Here is a 24,953-nt window from a genome sequence, read left to right on the forward strand (position 1 = left end):
CCTCTACTCCTGGAAAGCTACCAAAATCAGAAATAGAAACAGCATTAATCTTTGCATTTTAGCTGACCTTCCTCAACCACAAACACTGAGAGAAGAGAGACTGGAAGGTAGAGAAACTTTCAGGATTTAGAAACTGCGTTGCTGAGACAGAAATCATTTGAATTCCACTTATCATGTTCCTGCTGCCACATTTGAAATAAACTCCTGGCTGATTCTGCCAATACATTGTGGGCTAGGTTGGGCCAAAATTAATATCTCAGGCTCTTGCCTTTCACTTAGAGAAAAATTCTAAGCACAGGCACAAATGGCATGCGGCATCGAAAGGTTTATTTAGAAAATGAGAAGAACACACAGGTGCACTAGGGCATCATTGAGGGAGAGTGGGCCAGGAAAGGTAGAACGGGGAGTTTCATACCCTGCTCTGCACATTCTGGATGCTCGAGGTGGGGAGAAAAAGAGCTTCAAAAAGGGGAGTGGTTACATAGTACTGCCCCCAGGTCCCAGGTGAGGGGAGGTTCATCTTGGGGAGGGGTCGTCTGATTAATGATAGGATTACATGGGGTGTGGTAGGTGTGACTTCCAGCTCATGAACTTAACCTGTCTCTGTGACATTTTCCACATCATTATCAGATGAGAAAAAGCCAAGGTATCCCTGTGTAAGTATTAAATGAGAATGATCCATGTAAAGTGTATTACGTAGGGCCTGGCTTCTAAATGAAAACTGCAGCTATTTCTCATCATCATTATCATTGTTAGTGTGTTCAGCCAAAAAAAAATCCCCGTGTTAGTATCCACATCAGTGGAGAAGAGGGTACAAGATAGAACTCTAGGAGAATCAGTAGTGTGGGATGTTGTAGTGCTTTTTTGACCACCTCTCCTTTGTAGTATACGCTTGCATGATTCTGATGATGGTTTCTGTTTATGATATCATCATCCATTTTCTACTGCCTTCCCTTCACATTCTTTCTTTTCTGTTTTCTTTTTGACTGGGCTTGGCTTTGTCATCACTTGTCTAGATTTTTTTGCAGTCAATTCTGAGCCAAGCTTTCTTCCGGTTTCCCTTTACCCCAACGCATTAGTTGCTCTGAACCTCAGCTCTTGGTATGCCCTCTGCATCTTCCATTGGCTAGGGGAAGAAGATGTTCTCCGTGCTCTCTAGGTATGGGTCAGACCTCCCAGTCTGACCCTCTGAGGGTCATTCCTCTCATCCCACCAGGCTTTCAAATCTGCTGTTCAGTGTCACGTTAGCTCTGCTCCAGCCATGTATTTTTACTCAACAGGTGTAAACATGCTAAGTTCCATATCCTTCTCCTCTTCCTGATATTCCATGTTATTTGCTTATTTGAATCCCAAGTTAAGGCTCAGCTGTACGCTGATCTCATGCCTTTTCTTTTTTTTTTTTTTTTTTTTTTTATCTCCTAAGAGTGCCTATCATTTGTCCCTGACATTTGCAGTTGATATGCTGCCTTATGTTCTGGGCCCACTATAATGCCCTGACCTGCCAAATATTGTCTCCTTTATAGCCCAGCACCTCAGAAATCCTGAAGTATTTCACTTTTCATGTTGTCTCATCACAGGACATGGATCATCTTAGAATTGCTGATAACTATGGCATGTACAAGGTGCTTAATAAATGCTTGGGAAGCGACTAAGTGAGTAGTTACCAGGCATGTCAGTAGGCATTTGTTGTAGTAAATTAACAGATTACTAGTACAGACCTTGAAGGTACCTCTCCTGTTGCTACTTTGTCCTTCCAGGACTGACTGTGTTACCTGGTATCTAGGTGGGTGCTTAATAAATGGTTGTTGATTGCCCATTCAACTGACAGTGTGGAATAATGGACATTCAGTACAGTGTCACATGCCTTCTTTTCTCAAATGCAAAGCCATTATCCGGAATTTTAGGTCGATTAATATGGTTCTCACATTAGAAGCGAGGGAAGCATTTAACCCTGAAAAGTACATCTCCAGTGGGATATTTATGACCCCACAATATCCCATCCGAGAGGCTCTAGTGGCTGACAAAGTAGTTAGCTTGATGGGCATGAAAACACCTCAAATGGCACTAGTAGAGAGACTATGAATTCATATTGCATGCAGTGTTCAGAGAATTAAATTGTTACCACTTAATATTCATTGAATGTCAGCACTGTACTTTTGTACTCAGAAAAAATAGACGAGACTCAGTCTGTGCAGTGGGCTTTGTTAGCTATAATTGGTTGGTGATAGAACAGTGTTGATACAGCAGTTAAGGGAAAGCAGTGCCCTTGGTACAAATGTGAATGTATTTGTACATCTGGCTCTGTTATGCTTACTGTGTTTCAGCACCTTTGCTGTTTTGGGCCCTGATGGCTTAACTAGGAGAGTTTCAGCAGCTCATAGTCGTAGGAGAACAGCCCAGTTCTGAAGCACCTTCATTAAATCATATGTCCTTTCACTTTTGTTGGTAACTTGCTGTTTGCTCTCCTTTGCACTAGATACACCTGGAAGAGCCACGGGAACTGTCCACAGTTCCAAATGGCAGTTTCATTCCCCTGTGTGTGAAGCCTCACAGAGTCTGATTGTGTTTGGGTGGGTCTGGACTCTGTTTATCTTTGCATTGCTTGAGAAAGCAGGAAACAAGGTTGCAACCAGAAAGATGTCTGAAGCCATTGTTGAGACTGACTTGTTGCTGACGTCTTTCACGGGGCGTTAGTGGTGTCTGAACTGTGGGGCTGCTCATGGGACCTTGGGAGCCTTTGGTCCTGCCCTGTTTTTACACTGGAGAACAGGGCTTAGAAGAGGAGAAATGACTTGCCTGAGGTCACACAGATGACTGATGACAAATATACACAGAAGCCCTGGGCTTCATACCAGGGCTTTTTGTATTGAGGTTTATGTGGCAACTAAATAATCTCCTGAGGAGACCTGTGTTTGGAAACTCAATCAGCTTGTCCCTATGACCAGATAGGCCTGAGAATGAGGAATACTTCTATCTTCCTCCAGTATAGTAAAAATCAAACTGTTATAGTGTTCACTTTTGCGATGCAACTGTACTCTGAATTTTTAAAAAGTTTTTAGGACACTCCATTTAACTGGGTAACTTACATGGGACTTGAAGGGTCAATTTGGAGGAGAACTAAAACTTGGATTGTTTTGATAATTCCAATAATTTTGAGCAGTCTCTCTAGAAATTTATGACTACCAGCACTTAGAGGATTGATTTACTGACATTTTGTAATTTTAAAAATAATTTTTATTCCCTAAGTGCAGATGTATTTCAGCTTCCACAATTAAGGGGATGGGAAAAGAAGTGAAATACAAATTGGGAAACCTGAGTTCTAGTTCAAACTCAGATTCTTCATGGTAAAATGAGTCATTTTGAACCTGAACAATACCCTCCAAAGTACAAAATATGCACCATTGATATTGGGATGAGATGTATTAAACCAGACACACTTTAAATAAGATTTTAATACACATGAACTAATTTTCATATGTAACTGGAAAATAAAACCAACATGTCCATTTCACGACATCATAGATGATACTGCAAAACAAAAAAATGTGGGAAACTAAGAGGACATTTAACAAAAAATTAGGTAATGGCTCAGATTAGTAAGGCAAAGCTACATAGATGATATGCAAAGAAGTGAAACAGATAATTAGATCATCTCTATGGTTCCTTCCAGTATAAAAATTCTGTGATTCCATTAATGTGAATCTTCTATTTATTTATTCATTATTATGCTAGCAGGTTTTGCATACAAGTTCATCAAACTCTGTGTCCACTTTGGGTGGCATAACATTACAAGTATTGTTTTAACTTTTATATTACCTAAATTTTCTGGATCAAAATGAAAGTTTTAACATCACATTGGAAGACTTTTAGAGATAAATTCAGTGAAATGCATAAGTATAGCATCAGTTTTAAAGTGGAATGGTGGATGAAGTACATTAAATCCCATTAAAATACTTTGTAAAGGTGATGTTGTATTTTCACACTGCATTGTAAGCTAATCATGTACACAAGGGTTTTACAGCTCACGTGTCCTAAAGAAAGCCGAGTCAGGATAAATCCCCCTTTAATACCTTTTCTGAGAATCTGTCTCTCAGTGTGGCTTTCAATAGTGAATGAATTTGTTATTAAAAAAAATAATAGGTAACAAAGAGAACTCCACTGTGGAAATAATAATAGCATCATCCTATTTTCTGTGTGTAAATATGTGGAGTCTATAAAAAACCCTAATGTGTCAAGACTGAGTAGGTAGGAACGGTTTATTTGTTTTAACATGCACTGGTACCTATCAGCATTTGATGATCACAAGTTTTAAGCCATAACATTTGGGTCTTGGCACAAAACTTGGGGAATTCGTTAGATAGCAGTTGAAGATGAGAGCTCTGGCTGCTGTTAGGAAAATCTGCCAGTGTGTTCAGCACGGTCACCTTTCCATGGCCTGGACTAACGTTTGTGTTTGATGAACAGCTCATTGGCTCATCAATTCACACGGACCATGAATTCTGACACTACAAAACAGAAAGGGGTCTGATCAGTTGAATGATTATTTAGGAGTTGATCACCAGGATTCTGAGGGCACCAGACGTTGTGGCACTGAAGGAGAAGTTGAAGAAGCGGAGGCTATGCGATTAGAGAAGAGAAGTTCCAGGAGTTTGGAAATAAATGTTTTCAAATATTTGAACCGTCAAATAAAAAGGGGACTTGATTTCTATTCTCTTTTTATTTCAGAGTGTAAAACTAGGATAAAGAAGGAATGACAGGAAGGAAACAGGTGTATTTATAGACTATAGAATTACACGCCCAGAACTGCATGGTGTTGTGAATGTGATTTCCTTTAATTCTTAAAGTCCCTTAGTGGTAGCTGCTATTATCTTTATAGTAGAAGGGGAGAATGAGGTCATAGAAATGAAATACTACTAATAATAATAACAGAAAAAAGACTGTTAACTACTAGTACAAATATTCACTACATATTCTACTAGACACAGTTCTAAATATGGTCAGTACATTATACTTTTTCATCTTCATAACAGTCTTGGGAGATAGGTACTATTTTTATATCTGTTTTACTGATGAGAGGACAAGGCACATGTCTTAGCTTTGTATCATACTCTGAATAAATGTGGAGTGGGAATCAGAGCCTGTATGGTGACTGGGCATTATTATTACCATTTTATAGTAGAGGAAAAAAAATGATGCTCATTGAATTAAGTAAGTTGCCCAAAGTGAATGACCCAGCCAGAAATGTTACTCAGTCTTCAGACCAAGTGTTTGGATCATACTCAGCTTTCTTAGAAGTGCAGAATGTGGAACACAGCTTTCTTTCCTTTTTTTGTTTTTTTTTTTTTTAATTAATTTATTTATTTGAAAGAGTTACACAGAGAGAGGAGAGGCAGAAAAAGAATGCGTTAGAAAGAGAAGTCCTCCATTCACTGGTTCACTCACCAATTGGCTGCAACAGCCAGAGCTGCATCAATCCAAGAAGCCAGGAGCGTCTTCCAGGACTCCCACATGGGTGCGGAGGCCCAAGGACAAAAGGCCATCTTCCACTGCTTTCCCAGGCCATAGCAGAGAGCTGGATCGGAAGTGGAGCAGCCAGGACTAGAACCAGCACCCATATGGGATGCCAGCACTGCAAGCAGTGGCTCTATCCACTACGCCACAGCGCCAGCCCCAGAACACAAACTTTCTAAGGAGTAGAACTCTTAGAATCCGTAATAGGTTCACAAGAGGAGAGGAGCAGACTTATAGCTCCCCTTCTCTGGAAACCTTAGAACAAGAACTGGTGCTAAGTAGGCAGGGAAGGTTTAGTGGGTATTCAGACATCATATAAAGCATTGGACCAGATGCCCCTTAAGGTTTTGTCCTGCTCTGGGATTTTATAATGCTGTATTTTCTTCTTATCTTCCTGTGTCATCTTGTTTCCTCTGGGTGTACTTGAATGTATGTGCAAATCTCACTCTGATATTTCAGTCTGGCTCTGGGGTTTGTATTGCCTTGGTAAGATGCTCACTAAGATATTTGACATAGTGCCCTTGGGGGATATGTGAGGTCATTTGAGAAGTCATCAGCTTATACAGTGAGTGGTAAAGTTATTAACTAAATGGGAAAATATAATGTGATGGTCTTCACAGAGTGTGAACAGGTAGATGTCCCAGCTGTAGCCAAGATATCTCTCAGTTGTACATTCAGAGTGAAAATGTTGAGCTGTGTACTGTTTTGTTTTCAAGGTGTTTATCAAACTCCCAATTTGGGAGTGGTAGTTTTCCTAGGATTGTCTCAACTTTAATTATCTCTACTGTGACTTGGCGATGTTACTAGACATCTTATTTTCAACTCTGTCTGGGTGGGAATGTCTTCCTTCCTGGGATGCCCAGGTGATATGTGTTATTCTATCTTACATTGTGGCTTTGGTATGCTTTACTGTCTCCTTGTCTGAAACCATCTTTTGCTTTGTCTTTAGTACTGTGAGTAAAAAAGGACTTCAGTACCCAATCAGGTGATCTGTATAAATTCTCTAGTTATATTATTAGACTCCCCACTCTCCCTAATCTTCTATCTTGAGTCAGTCCTCCACACATCTCCCAAATGCTACTGATTGTTTTTCTTGGATGATGTCACATCTGTGGTATAGGGCAGATCTTCTCTGCTCATCTTGCTGTCTACTTTGGATTCATCTTTCCCTCCCTCCCTCCCTCCCTCCCTTCCTTCCTCTCTTTCTCTTTCTTCCTCTCTCTCTCTCTTTCTCTCTCTTTCTAGATTTACTTATTTATTTGAAAGTCAAGAGTTACACAGAGAGGGAGAGAGACAGAAAAAGAGATCTTCCATCCATTGTTTTATTCCTCAGATGACCCCAATAGCCATGGCTGGGCCAGGCCAAAGCCAGGAGCCAGAACTTCATCTGGGTCTGCCACATGGGTGGCAGGGTCTAAACACGTGGGCCATCTTCTGCTGCTTTTCCTAGGCCATTATCAGGGAGCTGGATCAGAAGTGGAACAGCTGGGGCTTGAACCAGCACTCATGTGGGATGCTAGCATTGCAGGCAGCAGCTTTACCTGCTGCGCCACAATGCCATCCCATCATTTCAACTCAAAGTTAAAAAATCTCCCCCCGTTTTCTTGTCCACCTACTTTTCTGTTCCTTGGCCTTTACTTAATTTGTAGATTTAATTGTTCTTGATGTTTAAATGTTTCCCTGGAGGAGGGGAGAGGATGAGGAAGGAGGTTGAAGCAATTCAGAAATTGGTGGGTCTTCTCCATAATATCAGAAAGTCTTGCCCAGTATGAAATTAAAATGGGAAGCAGGGTGTATACAATGTGATGATTGGCTGCTCCTGAGTGGGTATAATTGTAAGTAGAGGCCCATTCACAGTGAAGGGTCAACATCTGTGCTGCTTTCTGTTTATGAGTTCAAAATGACTATGATGTCCCTCCCTCTGGTAAACTGAGAGGAACTCCCAAAGGATCGGGATGTGCTAGCTTGGCCAACATACACATAGCAAACAGAGGTTGTGACTGTTTTTATATAATTAGGCTGACAGCTGGAAAATAAAGAAATACATAGGTGATTTTGAATGTATTCAAGTAATTAGAGGTCTAGTCACTGACTAGATGAATTTTCATTCCAATGTTGGTTGGTAAAGTATAAATACAGACAGTTCCATCCCAGGGAGCAGTTTAGCTTTTGGAATCAAAATATCACCTGTTACTTTTAGAGGGAAGAGTCAGCCGCAGCAGGCAACAGCCTTTGATTTTCTGGAAAAACTTTTAGAAGATAGTAGGTGTTCATAAGTTGGAACTGAGTGTAATTGAGTTTCTGTGTTGGAATGCAAGGTACCAGACGTTTGTCGCATCCAGAAAAGCAACATTGGATGTAATCAGGAGGGTTTCTAGGTTCCTGCTGAGATCTCAGTGAATTAGTGAATTTTCTTCATGGTAATAACAATTTAAAAAAAAAAGTATATTTTATTTTTTTGGAAGGTAGACTGACAGAGAGAGAGGAAGAGGAAGAGAAATGATCTTCCATCTACTGGTTCACTCCCCAAATGGCTACAATGGTCAGGACTGGACCAGGCCAAAACCAGGAGACAGGAACTATGTAGGGTCTCCCACATGGGTGGTAGAAGCCCAAACTCTTCGGCCGTCTTCTGCTGCTTTCCCAGCCGCATTAGAAGGTAGTTGGATCAGAAGTAGAGCAGCTGGGATTTGAACTGGTGCTCTGATATGGGATGCCACCAGCTTCACAGGCAGCCTAACTCACTGCACAAAATACTGACCTTAGCACTTTCCAACATGTACAGGAAAGATTTTTTTTTTCTTTGCAGAAGATAAACTTTGTTTTTGGGTATCTAATTAGACCCACTGGATAACCAGTTCACAGTTTGTTCCTGTTTCCCTCTCTGTCTTTCTCTCTCTTTCCTTCCTTCTCTCTGTTTCTCTGTATCATCTTCTTCCTCTTACTCCTCCTTCTCCTTTCTTATGTTCCTTTTCCTCTTAAAAAAAGTGCACGAACCATTGAAGAAATGTAACCATCCATGTTGCACAAGATGTCTTGATTTCTTCACTGAAATTGTCTTTGTTAAAAGATTGATTCTTTGGGACTGGAGATGTGGTGTAGTGGGCTAAGCCTCTTCCCGCAGTGCTGAAATTCCATTCTAGTCCTGGTGCTAGTTCTAGTCCTGGCTGCTCCTCTTCAAGTCCAGCTCTCTGCTGTGGCCTGGGAAAGCAGTGGAAGATGGCCCAAGTCCTTGGGCCCTTGCCACCCTCATAGGAGACCTGGAGAAACTCCTGGCTTTGAATCGGCCCAGCTCTGACCATTGAGGCCATTGGGGGAGTGAACCAGTGGATGGAAGACCTTTCTCTGTCTCTCCCTCTCTCTGTCTGTAACTCTACCTCTCAAATAAATAAAATAAAAATCTTAAAAAAAAGTGAAAAAAATAAAGATGGATTCTTTAAAAAAAGGAAAAACAAAAAAGCAATAAACAAAGCCTGTATAGACCACGTGTATAGGAAATTTTGTGGTGCGTTTTCAGTGTGTTCTCTGCTGCATGTTAACGATCAAGAATGAGTCTGTGATGTGAAATACGTTCCTTATTTAATGCTTCACACTCTAATCTCTGCATTGCATATTGGCTTCTCTTGTGACCTTCTCTTTGCATTTATAACTGCTTCTATTCACCCATAATCCAAAAATAAGCATACATTCCTACAAAGAAATTAAAGGAAGCTGTCAGGGTAGAGTTAATACAGTTAAAGCATCCTTAACTCTGCTACAAACCCCTTAAATAATTAAAACTGTATGCTTGAGGAGTCAGATTTGCATTTCTTCACCAAGTTTATTTAGTACACTTTGTTACACTCAATTAAATGAGAATGTTCTGTTTCATTTTCTTTGCTTCGGGTTGATCGCTTTGCCTTTTCATTCCTATGCCCTAGTGTAATTTCACAGTGCATAGGTGTCTAAAATTATACATATATTAATGCATATGTAGATACATACATACCCACTTAAAGGCTTACTCTTTGTACTGAATAGAATCTTGACCAAGATATTTGGTCATTCCTTGTAACCTAAGGTATAACAGGGACTGCAGATAATTCATCACAATAAAGACAAGCTTGATAAAATTCTTTTAACATCCATTTTTTTCTATTTTTTAGAAAAAACAAAAAGCACTGCTGTTTTGGCGTTACTTTCCTTCCCTGAAAATTCGATTTGTGAATCTCTTAGCAAAAACACCAAGATACAGGTTTTCCATGGCTGTGGAAAGGAAATTAAATCTAAATGCTGTCTCCCTACATCTCAGTTAGCAGAGCGTGTGCAGACTGAGCTCTGCAAATTAGTTCATTGCTTAAGTTATGCATGTTTAAAAAGGAATAAATTAGTTATCCATCTCCTAATGAGTGGTGGGATCAATTGAAGCAAGATGAGAGAGAAAAATAGCATAATTTTGCTTCCCCAGTTGGGGTTCAATATCCCTAAACTTCTCCATTAATCACTCTCTCAGTTTCCTAAGTTATTTCCGACTCTCCGTGTAAGATATTTCCTTTTAGTCTTCCTATCAGGTAAGTAACTTTGAGTTTGCACAGTGGGGTTGTAGACGGGTAATGCTGTCTACTTTACATCCCACAAGAGTCCCTGGTTATAATGGGTTCCTCTGCCTTTGTATTGGTTTGTCTGGGTGCTTTCTCAGATAACAATCATTATGTATGTGTGATGACAATTGTGAGGATTCTAATATGTTTAACTGTTATGGGATCTGTTATGTCTACTTTAGGGTCGACCCCATCCCATATGACACTCCAAAACCAGCGGGCCACACGCGGTTTGTCTGCATCTCAGACACACACTCCAGAACAGATGGTATCCAGATGCCTTATGGGGACATCCTTCTCCACACAGGCGATTTCACCGAGCTGGGACTGCCCTCAGAGGTTAAGAAGTTTAATGACTGGTTAGGTAAGGAATGATTGCGTTCTGGCGGCCCCAATTAACCTTTCCCGTCCGAGTGTCACTCACTGCGTCCTAATTGAATTAGAGCACTTGGAAGCCAGCTCAGCCATTCCTCGTATGATATGTGATGGTGTCTAGCTTTAATCCAATTCTGTTAATTAAAGATGAATTTTTTAGATATTTAATTTTACTGTGCATCCTTTCAGTGTCTGGCCTTGGCGGCTCTGGGGCAAAGGGACGGAAAGCTTTGAAACCGATCTCATCTCACTCATTCTGCTTTAATGAGGGTGTTCACTGGCACACACGAGACCAAGAATCATATTTTTAATTCATTGGCTCTGCAGTCTTTCCCACATATTATGATCAAAGCTGTACAAAGGACCTAGTAGCAAGAGAACATTTCTAAGAAATAAAGAAGAATGGCTAAGCTCTTATGTGAAGCTGAGATCCTCCAGCACAGGGCAGCTTGGAACAGCTCTCCTCGGTGAGCGGGAGAGTGCCCCACAGCCCCTGAGAACCTCGGCCGGATGCCAGGATGTAGGCTCCAAAATCCGAAGGTTATGACACTGCCCTGGCCACTGCAAGGAAGATGATAGCAACTCTGTGTTGCGGCTGAGGCCCCCATAAATAGAGTCTCTCCAAAATGCTGGGCCCTACATCAGGCAGTTGCTAATTACTACTATTGCAAGGCGGTCATGGGGTTATTCTCACCTGGATTAGATGAAAGATCTTTGTAAGAATCCTCATCGAGGAGGGAAAGAAGTGCCAACATTCTAAAATTTTATGATCTCCAAAGACACTAAACTATTACTATAGTCAAGAACAGAAATTATTCTGGAATGATTGTGTCATGAATAAGATGTCAGCCAACAAATTACTCAGGAGATTTAGGCACACAATTTAAAATTTTGTTTCCCACCAACCCAAAACATGGTTGGAGAAATTTTTTAATTATTGATTAAATGATAAAATATATGAATAAATTAAAAATAAAATTCATTAGAAATGGTTAAAATATAAACAGTAAGCCTAGTGAATAGCATAACCAGTGTGATTTTTCATGTGCCCTTGCACATGTATACATGGTTTATAGTTGACATCAGAGTACATATCTGTTGCTTTACTTTTGATTCTTTTCATGTAATAATATCGGTTAGAATAAATGTTTTTGCATAATTTCCACCTTTATCCTCTTTAATAGCAGCATGACACCCATATTTGTCTTCTATGCCTCTATTCAAGAAGACAGCTCTTTAAAAGTGAACATTTTAATTGATATCAGTACCCCCCTCCCCAAGCCGGTATCTAGTACTAAAATTGTGCATATTTGTGTGTATTTTTTTGGTTTTCATTGTCTTATTTCTAATGGGGAAAATGCCATGCATGAGTTAAATTATGAAGTTAAAGCATGCACAGTTCTTCCTGATTCTTGTTCATATTGGCATCTGGCTTCCCGAGGACACTGTAGCTGTGTGCTTTGTTAGCAGCAAATGATTGCTACCCGTTTCACCGTGATCTTGGCAGCATTGTGTGTTGGATATTTTGCATTTGGGGCTGTTTCAGTAGGTAGTCAGCCTTATTTAAAACAGCAAGATATTCTAAATATCATTTAGGATAGTCTTACTTTTACAGATGACATAGGGATTTAGAGACGTCTCATTTAGGCAGAGTTGGGTCTGTAATCCAGATCTCTTCACTTCCATTGTCTTTTTTTTTTTTTTTTAACCTCTATAGAATTTGCTTGCAAGCACCATCTCTTCATTTCAGGCACTTTTATCTATGAACTATTAGACTCACAATTATTTTGGGGTGAGTTTTGACAGTTTTAGACTATTCTGTGACAACTAAATCCCAACACAGCAGTTACCAACCTAAACTGACAGTGTGGAGTTCCGAAGGAAGGGAACAGCACTGTGGGAAGTGTTTACAGAATACAGCACAGGTGAGATCCTGGGTCCAGTCTGGTTTAGCCGCTGACCTTGGGCAGCCGAGTTAACCTCGCTTTTCCCCTTGTTTCCTTCTGAGAACTAAGGATTGATACTACCTGTCTTTCTGGATTGTTGTACAGATTAACCAGTAAATGATTGCTGCAAGTAACTTTTTGTGGGCCACGAATAACTGAAAGGGGGATGTGGTGAATGAACCATCAATAGATATTTAAAGGATAAAAACAGGAAGAGGTCAGAGGAATTATTTAGTAGATTAGAGGTAAACACTTGGAGGTTTTATAAGGAAAAGTACTCAGTAAATGGAAATGTGCCGTAGCTAAGGAAATAACATGATAAGGAAATAAAATGCTAAGGCCCAGCTGCGAGGCCAGTTCCTTCTCTGCTCATTTCCCCTCTGATCTTGTAAGGCAGGAGGAAGAGGTCTCAGCATGGGGTGCAGAATGTGAGACCAAAGAAAGCTCATGGGATATGGGTAGAGAAGTAGGGATCCCATGGAGAGGGCCCAGAATAGCTCATTGTTACCCAGGCAACCTGGCGGTGCTCAGAGGGTGCGAGATGGTGTGTGATTACACGCTGCCACTTGGCTCAGTCAGGAACCTCTCACCTGCAAAGGGTGCGTCCAGCAGCTGCAGCCAGGAATCCTGGCAGAGTGGAGTCAGGGGTCAGATCAGTTTAGGGCTTTTGCCATTATAGGACTTTCAACTCTCACCAGCATAGGTCTCACGGACTGCATTTCCTACTACAGGTCACCCACTCCTATTTCCAGAACATCCCTCTGAAGTTGCTATTGTTATTCTCATTTTAGATGTGAGGAACCTGAGGCTCGCCTGGGTTAACTTATCCAAGGTCAGTTAATAGATAAGGATCTCAGAAAGACCAGGTAATTCACCCGGGTTCACTTTGTTAGTAAGCCTGGGGCTCTCTGGTTCCAAAGCATGAGCCCTTTGCCCTCATTATTCTGTGATGAGATGAGTGGACTTGGGACATCTGAGAAGCTTGCAGATTTTTAGGCTTCATCTAAAAGAAGTGTTGTGGGTTCTGACAGCTTGGTGTGGAAGTTGAGTAGCTGTTTATTCATGGCCGATATTGCAAATATGTGAAAGATGTATTGAAGTCGTGACCATCTTGACTCTCACCCTGACCTACCAGCTGCAAGGCATGGGAATCCCATCACAAGTTCTCTGTTGGTTCAGAGATGTTGGGCCCTGGTTAATATATATGTATCTCACCTGGCAGGTACAACAGGAAAAGTTATTAATACAGTGTAACTTATGAGATGAATTAGCACAGCACAGGGTGGAAAGGAAATAGAACTTCAAGCCAGGCACAGTCAAAGGATGCAAAGGTAGTCTAACATGTAGTGATTACAAACATGAGAGAAGACCTGGCTTTGAATTTGCTACCTTTAATAAGTTGCTTAACTCTTTTTTTTAAGTTACTATATCTTTTTTCTGTTTGTTTTGTTTTGAAAGATTTATTTATTTACTTGAGAGGCAGCATTACAGACAGTGAGAGGGGGAGACAGAGAGGTCTTCCATCTGCTGGTTTACTCTCCAAATGGCTGCGATGGTCAGATCTGGGCCTGTTTGAAGCCAGGAGCCAGGAGCCTCTTCCTGGTCTCCTACGTGGGTGCAAGGACCCCAGCACTTCAACCATCCTCCACTGCTTTCCCAGGCCATTAGCAGGGAGCTGGATCAGCAGTAGAGCAGCCGGGGACCCAAACCAGTGCCGCAGGCAGATGCTCAACCCACTACGCCACAGCACCGGCCCCAAGTAGCTTAACTCTTGCACCTTTGTAAAATGGGCATCGTAATAATGATATGCTCCTTGCTTGTTGTGAGGAAGCTTTCTGTGGCAAAGCTTATACCATTCTTAGGGCAATCCCTGCCTATACACAACTTCGAACAAATAGTGTGGAGGGAGACAACAAAGCCGGCAGCATAGACTCTAGAAGAGATTAAAAGGGACTGGCAATAGTGATTTAAAAGGGGGGTTTAAATATAAGAGGGAGCAACAGAAATACAGGAACAAAGGCTGTAAACAAGTCCTCCTCTCACAGTTACAGTAACCATACAGAATCGTAGGCCTGGAAGAGGCCTCATAAGCGGTTGAGTCCCTTTTCCTAATTTGATAAAACTGGAAACTAAGTGAAAGCTATTTTGGATGAATTGCCTTAGGTTACTCAGATAGAGTGGCCAAGGTGAGACTGGAACTGGGAGGGGGCAGTGGCGTGGTGACAGTGTGTATTTACAACTTGTCCGCTCACCCATGAACTGCGTGGATCATTTCATGCAAGCCTCGCAATGACGTGGGCGGTCGGTGTCATTATCTTCTTTATTATTGGTGAGAAACACTGAGCGAGCCTTGGTGTACTGACTTCAGATCATACAGCTATGATAGGAACTCAGGATTTGAACTTGGGCCTGGCGGACTCCAAGGTCTGAGGGGGTTTTCTTATCATTCTCTTTTCTCGGGCTTTAGATCTGTGGTAGAGGGCTCATATTGTGAATAAAACCATGGTTCTTCGACTGTCTCCCTTAACACACGTTGATATAGATTTATGCTCAGGGATTAAGGTGAGTTTACATACATAAGCTGTTCTGTGGCATAGCCTCTGTATGTGAGTTGGCTGATGGGAGGACGTTGTTAGGTGGAGAAGCATTCTAACCATTCAGTGTAAACAGTCCCAATGGCAATGAACTACAGCAAAGGAGAAGCCTGCAAAGTACACTGAAGAGATAGCCAATCATATAAGCTCCAAATTTCCTTGCACCAGACAATCCTTGAAATGCATAGGCCCTGATGGGAAGCTGGAAAATCTTGCTTTCCACAGGTAGCTCTCTGTCACCTATGCACACTTGAGTTATAATGGCTGTGGTTGCCACGAGTTCAGAAATGAAACTTTAAAGCCCTGTATCCGCCACCCTGAGGAAGCTGCCAGAATCCCTGTTTTCCCCAATCTGGCTGATGGAACGTCCCAGTTTTCCGTCCTCACCTATAACCTGCCCTTCCTTCACCTCGCAGTGGTCCCTGGGATTGTCTGAGAACCAGTCCAGGGTCAGTGACACAGGTGACTTCTTATTGCCAGGCACTGCAGAACTGAGAGAGAAGATCCACATGTGTATCTTTCCCAAAGAGATACTTTTAAAGTGATAGTTGCATCCTGCAGTCCAGTTCATGTCCTAGCTTTGTTATGCTAGAAGTATGTTATGAGTAAGCTTAGGAGAGTTGAAGTAGGACCCTGCCACCCAACCACTGTAACATTTTTTTTTATCATGGCAAAAATGCTTCTCAATTATAGACTTGGTTTAAAAACAATTCTATTAACTAGGAAGTACCTGTCTGTGAAAGTGTGATTATTTCTACTGCTTTTTAGTAAATTCTGAATATCAGTAGCTTGCAGTACACTTTGCCGAACCAAATTCTGAAAGGCATTCCACCACGTGCAGTCTTCCTTCGTCCTCTTTCCACCCTCCTGCACCTTCTTTTCTCCTGGGCCTCTTTGATACTATTTATATTCACTCAATTATTGTGCTGTCATTGTTGGAATATTTCTGATAGCCTTCTTCTTGACTATTGTGTATTTGCCAGTGAATGCTGCAAGAATGGATGCTAGAACTTCTTATCATTTGCCTGCACATCCATCTTCTTATTTCCAGCTTTCAGTTATACCCACGTTCAGTTTCTTCCTCTTCTCTAAAAGCAGCAGGCCCCTGCATGTGTGTTTTTGCAAAGCCTGTCCCAGCTTCCTGGGAGGGCCTTCTCCTCCAGGAGACTGCATTTCTCCTTTATGACAGCTTCTCTTTCTGGGTTAGTTACTTCCCTCAATACATTGGGCAAACCTCCGTGTAGCACTTTTTTTTTTTTTTTTTTTTTTTTTGACAGGCAGAGTTAGTGAGCGAGACAGACAGAAAGAAAGGTCTTCCTTCCGTTGGTTCACTCCCCAAATGGCCACTAAGGCTGGCGCGCTGCACCGATCCAAAGCCAGGAGCCAGGTGCTTCCTCCTGGTCTCCCATGTGGGTGCAGGGCCCAAGCATTTGGGTCATCCTCCACTGCCTTCCCGGGCCACAGCAGAGAGCTGGACTGGAAGAGGAGCAACTGGGAGGAGAACCGGTACCGCAACTGGGACTAGAACCTGGAGTACCGGCACCGCAGGCGGAGGATTATCCTAGTGAGCCGCGGTGCGGGCCCTGTGTAGCACTTTCTATGGTAGTTATGTAACATGTCCCTTTCTAGATAACAGATATGTGCTTAATAAGTACTCTTCATACATCCACTTCTGAGTGTAGGGCCTGGACCATAATCATTGTAACAAATATTTCTTGAATCAATGAATGAGTAGATGAACATGAAGATACAGGATTTCTGCATTTTTGACCTAAATTTTTTTTTGTATTTACTATAATTTTTATTTTTTTAACTTTTATTTAATAAATAAAAATTTGCAAAGTACAGCTTATGGATTACAATGGCTTTCCCCCCATAACTTCCCTCCCACCTGCAGCCCTCCCATCTCCCGCTCCCTCTCTCATTCCATTCACATCAAGATTCATCTTCAATTATCTTTATATACAGAAGATCAATTTAGTATATACTAAGTAAAAATTTCAAGTTTGCACTCACACAGAAACATAAAGTGAAAAGTACTGTTTGAGTACTAGTTATAGCATTAATTCACATTGAACAACACATTAAGGACAGAGATCCTACATGAGGAGTAAGTGCACAGTGACTCCTGTTGTTGACTTAACAAATTGACACTCTTGTTTATGGTGTCAATGATCTCCCTAGGCTCTAGTCATGAGTTGCCAAGGCTATGGAAGCCTTTTGAGTTCGCTGACTCTGATCTTATTTAGACAAGAGCATAGTCAAAGTGGAAGTTCTCTCTTCCCTTCAGAGAAAGGTACCTCCTTCTTTGATGGCCCGTTCTTTCTGCTGGGATCTCACTTGCAGAGATCTTTCATTTAGTTTTTTTTTTTTTTTTTTTTTTTTTTTTTTGCCAGAGTGTCTTGGCTTTGCATGCCTAAAATACTCTCATGGGCTCTTCAGCCAGATCCACATGCCTTAAGGGCTGATTCTGAGGCCAGAGTGCTCTTTAGGACATCTGCCATTATATGAGTCTGGTGTGTATCCTGCTTCCCATGTTGGATTGTTCTCTCCCTTTTTAATTCTATCAGTTAGTTTTAGCGGACACTAGTCTTATTTATGTAATCCCTTTGACTATTAGAGCTATCATTATGATCAATTGTGAACTGAAATTGTTCACTTTGACTAGTGAGATGGCATTGGTACATGCCATCTTGATGGGATTGAATTGGAATCCCCTGGCATGTTTCTAACTCTACCATTTGGGGCAAGACAGATTGAACATGTCCCAAATTTTGACCTAAATTTTGAAATAATTTAATACTGTGTGTGTAGTCTCCCTAGCCACAGCAGAGTTGTTTTTTGTTTTGGTTTTTGTTTTTGTTTTTTTTTTTTTGGACAGGCAGAGTGGACAGTGAGAGAGAGACAGAGAGAAAGGTCTTCTTTTACCGTTGGTTCACCCTCCAATGGCCGCCGCACCACGCTGATCCAATGGCAGGAGCCAGGTGCTTATCCTGGTCTCCCATGGGGTGCAGGGCCCAAGGACTTGGGCCATCCTCCACTGCCCTCCCAGGCCACAGCAGAGAGCTGGTCTGGAATAGGGGAAATCGGGACAGAATCCGGCACCCCAACCTGGACTAGAACCCGGTGTGCCGGCACCACAAGGTGGAGGATTAGCCTAGTGAGCCGCGGCGCCGGCCAATGTGTGTGTAGTCTCTAATCCTTCCCTTCCCCAACCATTGCTTCTTTTTATGCTCTGATCCAGTTGGCTGTTGTTAGTGATTCCTATATATTACACAGAAATATCCGAGAAGAGTTTGTTGCTGCTTTTCTTTAGTTTCCTATATTTTAATTAGAAAAACAAGGTTCTTGGGTGGTCTGTTCTTTCAGCCAAAAGTTTATGTATAATGATCTAGTTGGTCAAAAATCCTTTTTAAGTGCTAGTGCCATGAACTTTTAATTATGGCTTTTCCTTGGTCTGGATTGTCATTTAATAGCACAGAGTTTCAGTTTATCCAGGCTGAAAAGAAGGAGTGAAAATGCTTCCAAGGAGAATCTGAAGAGGGTTATTCGTATTTGTAGGAACATCGTATTAGCCACAGTTGTAACACAGTGTGACTGTAACAAATGTCCTAGAAATCCTGCTATTGGCCCAAAGTTTTGGACTGTTCTTTAGAAAAATGTTCATAGCCTGAGCTATTTACTGTCTTCTGATAATACATGTTATCCATGTACACTCCTGATAACTTAGCAAATACAAATGTGTGTAAAGAAGAAAGCAGAATTTTCCGTGGACAGACATAATGAGTGTCAGTGTTTTATTGTGAATCCTTATGGAATGTTTTCTGTTCACTCTCCCGTACACATACATACCTCACACGCCCATTACCAAAATGGAGATACTTACAATAGTACTGTTTTATAGTCTGTTTTTCATCTTAACACTCTATCATGAATAATTTTTCACATCAACAAAAAGAATACTTAAATTATAAGATATCCATGTTATAAACAGTCAAATATTTGACATATGTAAGGTAGAAAATATGTATTCCTCTCTAATTCGATCTCCAGGGTAATTACTATTTGGTGTACATACAACATTTCAGAATATTTCTACTTTCATTTCTGTTTTGAATATCCTCAGTAGTAGAAAATATTCACCCTAAGGCTTTTTGTCAAAAAAAAAAAAAAAAACCCTAAGGGCTTTTTGTACAATGGTATTTTAAAAATTAATAGACTATGCATATTCTCTTTAACTTAAATTAATACATCATGCTCTTTCGGTACAGCATTTTGTTGAATGGGATGCATTCTAACTTAGTTATCTACATTTTTATTACTGGAACCTGAGGTGTTTCCATTCTTCTATTATTATATACATTGGTGTGATGAACATGCTTCTGGCTTTATCTTTGCAAATGTCCTTAATCATATTTATAGGATATATTGCTAGAAATTCCTAGAATTTATGCAATTTTTAAAGAATGTTTTTGCTATCTATTGTGAAATTTAAGTTTGTAATTTCTCTTTGATACTCTCAGTGGCATTTGAGAATGTGTGTCACATATTCTGTAATATTCTCATTGGCAGCAAAAACCTTCATTCATTGAGGGATTTTTTTTTAATGACTACAAACTTTTCTAGTTGTGAAGTTAATTCCAGAATAAATAAAATAAATCTGTAAAAACCGTGGATAGTGATAGAGAAAAACCAGTGGTGCTAGTATATGCTACAGTTCACAGGTGGTCAGTGTTAGCAGCTGGTGTGTATGCTGTGTTGTGTCATATATGCACCTCTGTGTGCTGATGTATATAAAGGCAGTTTGGTGTCAGGTTAAGAGCATGAGTACTTGGTTTAGTCTACTACAGTTAAATCCTGGTTTCGACATCATTAATTCTGTGCACTTCAGTTCATTCATCTGTAAAAGGAGAGTTATGAATGCCTAGCGTATCCAGCCTCCAAGGTGGTTGTGAGGTCACAATAAAGGATGCCCAAGGCATGCAAGTAATAAATGGTCAGGGAATGTAGCCTGCTTCTTTTACTTCTTGTCTAAGCATGCCCTGAGACTTCTTCCTGTTCCTTTGGTGAACTTCTTTTTCTCCTTGAGAGGCCAGAGGTGGAGGAAGTTGGAGAGGGGAGAGTTTGGGGAAAAGATTTTACAGCTTCTTGTATCACTGTGACCCACTGGCCTATGATCTGAGAAATGCAGGAGTCTATGACCTTCCTTGGCCCCCAGAAACCTGAAGCTGCTCCCTTTGCAAGCACCCCAGACCAAACACAGAGATCTCGTCCTTAGATTCTAACTAGCCTCTGAGCCACACGCATGTGAAGGCCAGACCTCTCCTTTCCCTGTCCCTCTGCTGAATTTACTGTCACCTCCCTAGATTTGCCTCTTTACTCTGCCCTCCCACTTTTCTCTTCAGCATCACTACTCCTCCTTCCAGAAGCCATCCCACCCACCAGCTCCTGTGTTAGGAAGTCGGGCGCACCGTGCTTGAACCAGGTTATAAAGGGCAGTTTCCACTTACTTTTTAAACATTTTTTTTGAAGATTTTGTTTATCTATTTGAGAGGCAGAGGCACAGAGAGAGAGAGAGAGAGAGAGAGAGGTCTTCCATCCACTGGTTCACTCCCAAACAGCCACAATGGAGCTGGGCCGATGTGAAACCAGGAGCCAGGAGCTTCCTCTGGGTCTCCTGCATGAGGGCAGAGGTCCAAGGACTTGGGCCATCTTCTGCTGCTTTTCCAGACCATAGCAGAGAGCTATATCAGAAGAGGAGCAGCTAGGACTAGAACTGGCACTCACGTGGGATGCCAGCACCATAGGCAGAGGATTAACCTATTGTATCACAGCGCCGCCCCTCCACTTTTTAAAACTTCTTTCACATAAATGCTTTACAGCCATGGTTTGTGCATTGAAGGCTTTTTAGTGCGAGAACAATCAAAGACTATTAAGAATTGGAGCTCATCAACTGGGCAGATACACTATTTTTGAAATGAAAAGATATGTTACAATGGCAACTCTTTTCTAGTGAAGTGCCTAGAATTTCCCAAAGAATAATTTCAGAAATGATTTGAGCAGAAGCAGCCTCACCAGAATGTTTATTGTTATATAACTTCATGATCACTAAGTAGTCATATCTAATAAGGAGGTCAAGTTAGGAGGCGCAAAAGGGGACAAATAAGATGATTTTACCATGTGTCATGGAGGACAGTGTGCCAGTTGAGAGTTTGATACCTAAGTAGTTTCTTATTTAATCTTTAGCTTGCCCACAAAAGCAATAGCTGACCTGCTGTACTTTTTCAGTTTTTGATTATTTGGTGTGCCCATGTATCATTCCATAATTTATTGAATAGATTCTTTTTCCATTTCAAACAATTCACATAGGGTTTTCTCCTTCTTCGTAGTATGTGATTCTGGAAACTGTATATTAAATCATGTGGATATAACACATCTCGTTTTGTTCAGTTACCTGTATATTATATCATGTGGATATAATACATCCCATTTTGTTGTCTGCAGTTGTATAAGGTAAAATTGTTTACTTATGGGAGGAGCACTTAGGCTAGTGGGCAAGTCACCACTTAAGATGCCTGCATCCAAAATCAGAGTATCTGGGTTCAATGCCTGGCTCTGGCTTCTGACTCTGGTTTCCTGCTAATGTGGATCCTAGGAAGCAGCCGTGATGGCTCAAATCATTGGGTTCCTCCCACCCATGTGGGAGACCTGGATTCTATTCTTAGCTTCTACCTTCAGCCAAGCCTGATGTCAACTTTAGGGGGTTAAGGGAGTGAACCAGTGGATGGGAGCTCTCTTTCTCTCTCTTAACTTTCTCTCTGCCTTTCAAATAAATGATAAAAAATTAAAATTTAAAAAAGTGTAATTGCTTAATCTAGGTGGTAGTGAATCATCCTTATTATCTACTTCTCTTTACATTGAAGAATCTTTTTTTCCTTAAATGAATTACTTCATGATCTAATTCTTGTATAAGTAAATTTTCCCAAAAAAGACAAAATTAACTTTAAAGTGTAGTTCAATTTTGGTATAGAGTTAAATAAAGTACTTGGAAAAAAATTAACCCAAACATGGAATAGTTGAATGTGCTCAAATAAGTAAGATTGGTTTTTGTTCCATTGAAAAAGATCATTAGTGACCTGAGGACATGATGACTGGGTCTTTTTGATCCACATGAGCCTAATCCTCTGAGTTATGGGCAGCCATTTTCTTAAATTACATTAATTATAATGCCTCTAATTTATATGACATCTTTCCTCCACAGGACTCATAGTACCTTTGAGTATATTAGATCATTAATGCTTATAATGTTCCGGGGGAGCTGATATGGGCGACAGCATTATCCCTGCCATACTGATGGATGGATGGATAGAGATCCAGAAAGGTGGAAGGACAGGCTGGGGTCACATTGGAGCCAGCGTAAAAGCTGGACAAGAACTAAACTCACTGGACGTTTACTCCATTGTTTCAGCCTTTAGTGCTAAGGCTAACTGCTTTCTCTTGTGCTGAAATATTCTGTCTCCTAAAGAGAAATGAACACAGGCAGGACAGATAACCACCGCTTCATCAGCTCAATAGAAAAAGCAGCTAAGTGCATCCCTTAAAATGATGACTTAAAGTTTTTTTTCTGTATTAATTGCATTACTATTAAATTAAAATTTAACTATTAAAATTAAACAGGAGCTCTTTGAAGATAAAAAAAAAAATCCCCAACTTTTCCAAACCATCTGGTCCAAGAGGGAAAAGCAGATCTTTTCCCAAGTGATCTCATCCTAATGTTAGGATCCTTATAGCCCAAAATATGAAAAAACATCATCTTCAGATTCTTTGTTTGTAATTTAAGTGTCTTTATGGCCAAGTCCTGCCTTGTGACAGGCACTGAAGATACAGAAAGGAATAAGAGAGGGAGATCATTGGATTTAGCATCTTGCGTGTTAATTGTCAGTATTATTTCACCATTTTGTAAAATAGGCAACTAGAACCCATAGGGTTTAGATGTCATACATAAAAAGATAACCAGAGTTCACTGGCCATTCATCTTTCCTGGAATTGCCTAATAATAATAACTAACATTTATTGAGAGCACTCATTATTGCTTTACTCTTTACGCGCACTAACTCATCTAATCCTTACAATGCTCTGAAGTTGGTTGATATTTTTATCACTATTTTTACTGATGAAGAATTGGGGGTATGAGACCTTTTTGACCATGGGATTTTTCATCATACTGGTGTTTTGCGGAATTAATTTCAGAAATGGTTATCCCATGGAATAAAGCCTATTGTAGCATTCAGAGTTAATCCAGTGTCCCTGTCCAGCGTTACTCCCATCACACTTCTCTTTGGCCTCTGTCCTGCTCTTTGAACTTGTGTCTTTCCATTTCTGCAGTTGTTCTCTTTTGACCACAGTGACTTTTTGCTCCAACTTTGTTCTCATCTTGAACCTTCGTATTTACCATCCCCTCAGTATGTGGATGCCTGCTTAAATACCACCTCTTTGATGTGGTGTACATTCTTGCTTATTGTCTGTCCTCTTCTACTGAATGCCAGCTCTGTGAGGGTTTGGTCTTGTCTTACCACTGTAGCCTCCATATCTGCAACAGAGTCTGACACATAGGAGCTGTTATGAGTATGTGATGTGTATCGGATGAATGAAGGAATGAAAGTAAACACCATAAGAGCAGGGGAAGTGTTTCTCATACTCCTTAGTATTGATGAGGTCAAAGGCACAGTTCTTTGTACATAGTAAGGGCTCAATACATTTTTGAGTAATAGTGAATATTGGCTCATGTCCGTCCCACTGTCTGCCTGCCAGTCAATCTTGTTCCCTTTTTTTTTTTTTTCTGTAAACTCTTATTCTTCTTTAAGGCTTAATTCAAAAATCATCTCTACTGGCATACCTTAAAAACACACTGTTGAGAGAAAAAAGAAGTTGAAGAGAATTTTAACAACTTACTTTTGAGCGTTTCAGAAATCACTCATAGCAATCCCACAGAAGTTTGCCCAGCATTAGAATGGTAAAAGTATTATGGTTATGCCTACTGGTTCTGGAGTCAGAGGCCTGCCTTTGAATCCCAGTGCGTCCACTTACTAGGTGTATGGCCTCGTCTAATTTTTCAAGTTCTAGGTGTCTCAAGTTTTGCATCTTTAAAATGGGGCTATTAGCCTCATCTGTTTCATAGAGTTTTTTTAAGAGTCAAGAAAGGATTGCCTGCGATAACTTAGAACACTGCTAGCGCACACTGTTAAGTGGTCAGTAGGCATTAGTTGTTCCTACTATCTGAGGATACATAGATGTAGAAAGTATACTGCTGGCAATTGGAATTCATGATATTGAGTACTTCTGTGGGGAGAGGGGACAGGGAGACTGAGTAGAAAAACAAAGAGGATTTCATCTTTGTTCTGTTTCACTTCCTAAAACAAACATGAAGGGGCTTCAAAATATTCATGGAAAAGTATTTTTTATCTTTTAATCCCGTTTTCCATGAAATTTTTGAGCCCCCGTATTAAGAACTGGCTCCTGACCCTGCCAGATGGCTGTCCTGCCTTCCTCCCCATCACACCTCATTGAGACCCTTGCACACAGTAGTGTTCGGGACCCTCGCCTCCTCTGCCAGTTTCGTGTCACCACAGAGCACGCTCCCAGCCTTCCCTAGCAAACAGTGACTCTTACAACTGTGGCCTTCCCTCAGATCTCGCTGTGGTTGCGCAAACAAAATTCTTTGCTTCTCTGAGTGTCAGCAGACTGTTTTCTACAGCAAGGGGAAGGAGTCACAGAAGTGGGCAGGTAGTTCAAGGCACATCCTTGGAGGGTGCCAAATGGCATGTCAGCATTGAGTTATCATTTGTTGTCACATTCTGTCCCATCATTGCTTATACACCAGAGACCTCCAAATGTCTGTCCATATCCTGAAACAGGTTTCTGGATAACGACAACCACCCTTGCACCAG

General features: G+C 40.9%; 1 protein-coding gene across 6 annotated transcripts in view; it reads left to right on the forward strand.

Moving 5' to 3' along the window:
- The window catches only part of MPPED2 (metallophosphoesterase domain containing 2), a 196,007-nt gene that overhangs the window by 49,806 nt on the left and 121,248 nt on the right, over positions 1–24,953 (forward strand). For 5 of the 6 annotated variants that reach the window (XM_008269263.4, XM_008269265.4, XM_070064513.1 and 2 more), the window contains one exon: positions 10,274–10,455. The exons of the other annotated variant lie outside the window; for it this stretch is intronic. In XM_008269263.4, coding sequence (XP_008267485.1) covers positions 10,274–10,455 — 182 coding nt within the window. The remainder of the gene's footprint in view (positions 1–10,273; positions 10,456–24,953) is intronic. 6 annotated transcript variants of the gene reach the window in all.

Source organism: Oryctolagus cuniculus, chromosome 1, assembly GCF_964237555.1.
Source record: "Oryctolagus cuniculus chromosome 1, mOryCun1.1, whole genome shotgun sequence".
Taxonomy (NCBI): domain Eukaryota; kingdom Metazoa; phylum Chordata; class Mammalia; order Lagomorpha; family Leporidae; genus Oryctolagus; species Oryctolagus cuniculus.